Source organism: Channa argus, chromosome 1 (genome assembly GCF_033026475.1).
Source record: "Channa argus isolate prfri chromosome 1, Channa argus male v1.0, whole genome shotgun sequence".
Classification (NCBI taxonomy): domain Eukaryota; kingdom Metazoa; phylum Chordata; class Actinopteri; order Anabantiformes; family Channidae; genus Channa; species Channa argus.
In genome coordinates this window covers 28,309,102-28,316,666 of record NC_090197.1, presented here as the reverse complement: position 1 = coordinate 28,316,666, position 7,565 = coordinate 28,309,102, and the positions used below count along the sequence as shown (strand labels likewise).

Genomic DNA, 7,565 nt, shown 5'->3' with positions numbered 1-7,565 from the left:
GACATGAGGAAAACTATTGGGTCTTTGTTGGTACAGCTGTTATTGGGTTTTCATTGTTAATGTTTTCTATGTTTGCTTTTGTATCGCTATACACGTATTTAGTTTCCCAACTCTATTAAAATGAATGTGTTGAAGCATAATATATATTTATACAGTTTATATATTCAAATTAAAAAAGGAAAGTGTGATAGCAATAGCAGATGGACAGATTTGTGTGTCATGGTTTGCCTGTTATCTAATGCAAGAAACTTTATTCATCATAAGTCAATGGGCTGCAGATAGCTCAGCAGTTCAATAGTTTGTGATGTGGAGTCTGCACAGCATTTGCAACGTTTAGTACTGAATTGCCACATGCATTAGATCTTAAATTTGGTACGAATAAAAATTTTCACTGCCACATGTTTTAACATAAATTAGTCCTAATTTACCAGCACAAGTTTGACTGTGCATAATGTTAGCCCTTGGGTGCACAGAATATGTGGGTGTCTGCAAATGGAATTGCTGAAACAAACGTCACAAACCTCTTTGTCATCACACATCATACATAGAAAGTCTGTGGTAGATGCAGAGATCACAACACGACCTTTAACAAGCAGAAAACCAGACTGACATCCAGCATTACCGTTTAAGGGTAAATATATTTATTTCCAGTAGATATTACTTTTAGTAGTATTAATCTACATTTATTTCTAATTTATAAAGGGGACAAAAGGGAATGACAACAGTACTACAGAAATGTAAGAAATAAATTGATGAGCCATGAAGTGTATGCAAAGACTGTTATGTTATCTTGAATTAACCATCTGAATTTAATCACGCATACTTCAGCAACCACAATTTCACTTGCCATGGATGTTTTTCAGGCACGAATTAAGGGTTCACATAACAGAAGTCACTGTAATAGTCTCACTTCATGTATTTATGTATTTAAGCGTTGTATTTAGTTTTTCAAATGTGTTGAAACAGCGGTGTGATAACTTGGAGGCTGACGTGTTTAAAAGTGTTGTTGTGTTCTGCTAACAGTTCTGGTATTTGGTCTACCACATCTTTATCAATGAAGCATGTCCATAAACACCTCTCCGCATGACTCTGTTAAACAGCAGTATCTTTCACAACGATCATACAGGAGCTGATCGACTCAGTTTCAAACAAAACATCTTCATGAATTCAGGATTTATTATGGGAATGTCGGATTAAAGCTTTTAGTCGTAGATGTCCCTAACAAACGGAGTGCGTGAAAATGTATTTATTTCTGCAACAGATTAATATCGCTCTATTTTTTTCCCTTAATCTCCCATAAATTAAACACACTACATAAAATCAAAAACATAGCCCCTGACTTTATATTTAATATTGATCGAAATAATGAAGGTATTCACAAATGTTTTGCAGCTGATAAAATTAATGACATCACTGAGAGTAAGGAGCTTTTGATTAATGCATAATAAGATTTATTAATTGTCGTGGTGTCATTCCACCCTTTTATTACATCTAAATTAAATGAAGCCTAAGCTGTGACTGAATGTAAAGAGACAATTATACCAGGAAAATGCATCTTGCTTAAAACAATTTTGATATTTGATTTGACATTTATTGATATCTGTAACAGATGGTCCCTTACTTGACGCAGCAACAGGTGCAGAGATACCTGCAGGCAGTGCCTGTGTTTTGGATCACTATTCATAGTAGAGTTTTTATGTTTTGGTGGCTATTTCAGAAGCATTAACAAAGACCACATATTGGAGAGCTGCTGTGCTTAAGTCTTAAACTTCACTCATATCGTGAGTCTGTTTCAATTTTTTTAGGCAACACAAATATTGTTTGGGAACAGTTGTTTATGGGGTCTGCATTTCTTTCCTTAGACCCTAATGCTGACACCCCTGTTTCTTTTAGTTCAGCGGGTACTGTTAGCACACAGTCCCCATGACATCTGTGTAAATTCTAAACTAACACAATAGACAACAAATTACTTCTTAACCGTTGTCATAACTGATTATATTTTTTTTGTTATAGGTTACCACATATCTGAAACAACAGATCTCAGGGTAAAATGGAAGATTTCAACACCACTGTGTCATGGAACAACAGCAGTACTAAAATGGTGGCGAAGCTTCCTGCTTTTCCATTATATGTAATGTACTGGAGTGTCGTCAGCCTTGGTCTTCCTCTGACACTTCTGGCCATCTGTGCTCTCCTTTTTCTGGCACGTACATATTGACTGATGTGTTTATATCTGTCTGTGTGAATAACCAGGAAAAGTGGAGAGATAAGGGTCTGTACAGTCCCTTCCAAAAGTATCGGAATGGCAAGGCCAATTCTTTTGTTTTTGCTGCCCACTGGAAACATTTGGGTTTAAGATCAAAAGATGGATATGCATATTTCAGCTTTTATTTGATGCTAGTAACACGAAGTTGAACATAGTACTTCTTGTATAAGAATACCTGGATTTTAGATTAGAAAATGTATTAGAACAGAGGGATTTAAAGTTTGCCATATTCCATAGGGCAAACTTAGGTCCAGGAATCAGCTCCAGGGGTTTTGCTCACTTAATATTTGGATCAGCAGATACAATTATGTAATGTTCATTCACATGCACCATTCCTTTTAAATAAATAAACTAAGCTGAACTAGATACAAAAGGTGTTTTTTTTTTTCTGTTTAATGCATCAACTAAGAGCTGAAATTCTGACCCTATCACATTTGATGTAAGACAAAGGACAAAACTGCTTTTAAACCCACGTCTTCATTGTACAGCAAAAACTAAATAATTGACTTTCCCACTCCAATAATTTTGGAGAGGAATATAGAAGAGGTTGGAATAAATGTTACCATGGAAACTCAGAGGGCTCTCTTTTACATCAAGTCTTCACATTTTTGAGGGTAGTGTGACAAAGGCCATGAGGGTACTTCATTACAAATAAACTCCACACTAAATAAGTTTATCATTTGTCTGGGAAAGCAGTTAAGCAGGCTGGTGAAGGGGCCAGACAACTGAGGAGCTGAAAGTTTCAGCTAAGGGCCATAAGGGAGCACAAGTACAGTGCATCCAAAAAGTATTCACAACGCTTAACTTTTTCCACATTTTGTGAAGTTACAGCCTTATTTCAAAATTGATTAAATTAATTGTTTTCCTCAAAATTCTAAAATTGGCCGATAATGACAATGTGAAAGTTTCTTTGAAATCCTTGTAAATTTGTTAAAAACGAAAAGGATAATGGCAGATGGCAGTTTCTCTCATTCTTCTTTGCGGTACCCCTCGAGCCCCATCAGTTTGGATGAGGAGCGTTGGTGCACAGCCATTTTTTGATCTCTCCAGAGATGTCTTTTGAACGAAACGTTTACTTGCTTAATGTTAAAATATGTCTGTAACATACTTCTTTTTGTATATTCCTTGCCTTTCAATGTCAAGCAGTCCAATTTGATCAAATACAAGTTCCTCCATTTCTGATTTCCACACTAATCCTAATACTTTGAGCATAATTTTTAAGTCTGTTTCAAATTTGTGAAACTTGTCCCCCATTTACACATGTTCATGCCGGCATTTGACAGAATCTCTTTAGTAGTGGGGGTGACTGCAAACACTTCTTACACCTTGTGGAAGCTAGAAATGAAATCATTGACATAAAGAGACTCACTCAATGCCTCCACTGCCCTATGTGTCACTGTTTCATACAGTTTGATATATATTGTTGCTGCCAGGAGGAACGGACTAGGTGAGATTCCAAATACCACTCTGTTCATTCTCATGATGCAAGGTTCATTTCTGCATTCTTTGCTAAGAGGTCCATTTAGCCGAAGGAACCTAACAGAATCTTTGTCCTTTTCTGTCAGAGTTATCTGCAGGAAGGCCTTACTAATGTCTGCTGTTATGGCTATCTGATGAAGTCTGAATGTTATCATTCAGAACATTTGGCTTAAGGTTTGGTCCTTGAGTCATTAAAGGATGTGCTACCCTCTTTGTGCAATAAAGAATCAAACACTACTCTGAGTTTAGTTAACTTATCTTCTCGGAGCTCAGCGTGATGTGGTATGTAATATTTCGCGGATCCTGATTGTTCTGATGTGTCCTCTGGTCCGACCTTACAGATGTCTTGCTGCATGATTCCATTGTACCTAATGTACAGGTTTGGATTCATTTTCAGTCTGTTTTTAAGGTTCTCAAAGTTTCTCTTTGCTACTCTAGTTGTTTTGGAGATCAGATCTATTAGGTCACCATGGCAAGTCTACTTGATAGCAACCATCCTTGTATGTCATCATCTGTTCAAAGCTCTGAAGAGCCTCTTTTTTTCCCTCCAGGCTCTGGGCATTGTCCTTGAAATGACCCGTGTCCTCATTCAGACCGATGTGCATCTTGCGGTGTGTTGTTACAGGACTAGATGATCCAAAGGTGTGGAGATGAAGCATCTCCTTTTTTATCATTGGTAGTCTTAAAGACTTTTCTACACTCTTCTGAATAAAGCTTCTCTGGCTGCCTCCATCTAACAAACGACGCACAGTTTTGGACCATCTGTCCATGCCTTCACTTTCTGGAGTACCGTGTTCTGGGCACTAAACTTTAAATTTGCAGAAGACACCGTAAGTGTCTGCATTGTTTAAGTAAGATTCTGGTTTAGGTTCATTTTGATCACAAACTGACGGATGATGTCTACAACCACACAGAAAGCATGAAACACATTTAACTCTACAGAAATTTGGATTCTGTAGATATGTTTTGGTCCTTGACACACAGAGCATCTTCCCAGCTTCCTCAATTTCTCGTTGCGAGCTGCAACAGAGCTGATTGGACGGTGTTCTGGTTTTTAGGTATCACTCTTACAGTATATACAGGTGTGTTGAACATTACTTGCTGTGTGCAGTGAATCAGCAAACAGCATATTCTTTTTTTCTGGGTTTACTTTGTGGGGTGTGGCCTTGACCAGTACTTTGTTATTTGGCACAACTTCCCTGTGGATGCCACCTGGTCTGGTAAGCTGAAGAGCTCTCGCTTTGCTTTCGACGTCATTTTTGCAGGAACTGAATTAGCTCAAGCACCCCCCATTCACCATCAGAGTCTGATGTCCGTGTGTAGGCTAAAGCTATGTCTTCTGGGATGAGCTGCGGTAATACTGGGCAAAGCAAACATCCATATGTGTCACTTTATATCCTTGAAGATTCTAAGCTGCGGATCTGTATTTCACATTCATCATACATGTTCCCAAGAGCAACAATATCTGATGACCTTTTCACTGGGGTCAAGTTCAGTAGATATAAGTGCACTGATAACAATGTCCTTTCTTCCAAAATGGTTCTGAAGTAACTGTATTGCAGCCTCGTAGTTACTGTCAGTGATGTTAAGTCCCATTAAAGCTCTTGCTGCTACTCCAGTCAAATAGTGCATCATTATTATGAATAGCCGTTCTGTGCCGTGACCCAAATTCTTGCCACTGGCGTATCTCCGCTGTATTACTAACTTTGGGCAGTTTCACAGTCTGTTTATTTTGTGATCCAAAGGAACATGCATCACTTGCCCGCACACTCAGACTCTCATGATCTCCCTATCAGTCTGCTGGCACAAGCCTACCATGAATGTGCTCTTGGTAATCCTGAGTGTTTGTCCATTGGAGCTTCCACCTCTATGCCTTTGTCCAAATCCGTAAAATTGTATTCCTTCGACAACACCGAGAACATTTCATATTTTGCGTAGTCTGGTGAATCTTTGCGAACCTCCTCCTCAATGAGAGTCAGCAGCTTCGTTGTGGAGGCGTGAATCATCCTCCGCTTCCTTTTCATCCATTCAAGGCGTTTGGACATTGCAATTAGCATTAGCTCCATCCCCCAAACCATCAGACAGTTGAACTCAGCTAACCATCTCTCTCCTCACATACACAGGTTGTACAATATATATTTTATGAGATGTTCAATATATTTATTATTGATCCTGCTCTATTTTATTATTATTAGAGTTTTTGTTGTTATTATTTATTATATTAATTTAGATTAATGTCTCTTGTTCCTACAGGTCAAAAAAGTGAGTAAACTGCAACAAACCTTTGTTCTAATGTGGACTAAATGTTGTTAAATGACAGAAGTATTCTATACTCTAACACTATTTTCTCATACAGGTGCGAAATGATCATGTTGTTCCAATCTACATCATCAACCTTCTGATTTCTGACCTCATCCAGATCTGCAGTACAACTGCTGAGCTGGCAAAACCAGAAAAATCTTTGGTTGAGTATTCTTCTGTTATTTACTTGGTCAGTGTGACGGCTAACATTGGATTCATGGTGTGTGTCAGCCTGGAAAGGTAAATCCCGTCCTCTTTGGCATACGAGTACGTATCAGCATTAACACGTTGCTTGAATATATACAAAGTAAAAAATATACAAAATAATTCCAACTATCTGTGTATTTATTACAGGTATTTGGTCATTGCCTGGCCACTGTGGTACCGCTTCAAACGGAATATCAAAGTCTCTCTACTGGTTTGTCTCATAGTCTGGTTGTTTCCTTTGGCCCCTGCCCTACTTGGCACATTGACGTCTTTTAACAAAAATACGATCTTTGCCATCTTCTTCCTCCTTCCTTTCCCTGTGCTTATCTTCTCTGTGTTTGGAACCCTCAAATCACTGTCTAGCGCCATCTCAGTCTCATCTGAGGAAAAACAACGAATAGTAGGAACTTTGGTTGTGGTGCTGTTTAATTACACAGTGTTCTTCCTGCCCCTCATTGTTTGCTTGATCTCATTATCACATACAAACACAGTAGATAGTGTCCTCCTTGTTTTATCAAGAATTTTTATAAGGATCAGTCCTCTTGCTGACTTAGGTCTGTATATTTTCATGGGAAAAGGAGCCAGGGAAAAGCTGATTGCTTTCCTATGCAGTTTTAGAAAGGATGCACAGCAACAAACATCGGGGCTTCATGGTGTATCAGTAAGCAGGTAGAAACGTGGAGCAAAAAACTAGGAGAAGAAGGTAGTCATCCTGAAGGATGATCATAAAGATTTGTATTAGAAAATGACAGGTGTTAAAGTTAAAGAAGTTTACCTAAGATACTGTACTTATTATGGTCACTTATTTTTATTTGCAAGCACATACTTCTACTTTAATTAGCTGCGAGCAATAAACATCAAGTTATTTTAATTCACTAGTATATAAAATTATAATTACAATTATAACACATACATGTAAGTTGTTTTATGTTTTTGTTTGATGTAAAATTGTAAATAAAAATGTAAAAAAAAGTTTTTCCTTTGTTTAAATTTTGTAGTTTGTGTTCTCAATTTAGTTTCTCTTTTTAGCCCCAGACAGCCACTTTGTCTCCCTCTCTTGCGCCAGAAAGCAAATGAAAAATATAAATTATAGCATGTAGAATATATTCTTCAACACATTTTTTTTTCTCCATTCCAGCTTGAGATTGATCCATAATAATGAGGCTACAGTGTAAAAATCACCATTGGTGTGGCTTTAGTTGGCAGAAGCCGCACACTAATTACAAACCACAAGTCATCAGCAGCAGTAAATTTGCTATTTTTGTTATTATGCTAATAATTATATCTTCTTTTATATTTTGTAGACTAATAA

At 37.6% G+C, this 7,565-nt stretch overlaps 1 protein-coding gene across 1 annotated transcript; it reads left to right on the top strand.

Moving 5' to 3' along the window:
* Nucleotides 1-5,494: 5,494 nt before the first annotated feature.
* Nucleotides 5,495-7,039, top strand: LOC137127719 (G-protein coupled receptor 4-like). Its single transcript, XM_067505494.1, has 3 exons — nt 5,495-5,632; nt 6,084-6,286; nt 6,401-7,039. The coding sequence occupies exons 1-3, from the start codon at nt 5,495-5,497 to the stop codon at nt 6,924-6,926; spliced, it is 867 nt and encodes a 288-aa protein (XP_067361595.1). The 3' UTR covers nt 6,927-7,039.
* The last annotated feature ends 526 nt before the right edge of the window (nt 7,040-7,565 follow it).

What these genes read in the sequence shown, in the direction of transcription:
- LOC137127719 (XM_067505494.1), top strand. Translation starts at nt 5,495, where the DNA reads ATGCATCACTTGCCCGCACACTCAGACTCTCATGATCTCCCTATCAGT. An exon ending in CTATGCCTTTGTCCAAATCC is followed by an intron (nt 5,633 to 6,083) that starts GTAAAATTGTAT and finishes TCTATACTCTAA; the next exon opens with CACTATTTTCTCATACAGGT. An exon ending in GTGTGTGTCAGCCTGGAAAG is followed by an intron (nt 6,287 to 6,400) that starts GTAAATCCCGTC and finishes TATTTATTACAG; the next exon opens with GTATTTGGTCATTGCCTGGC.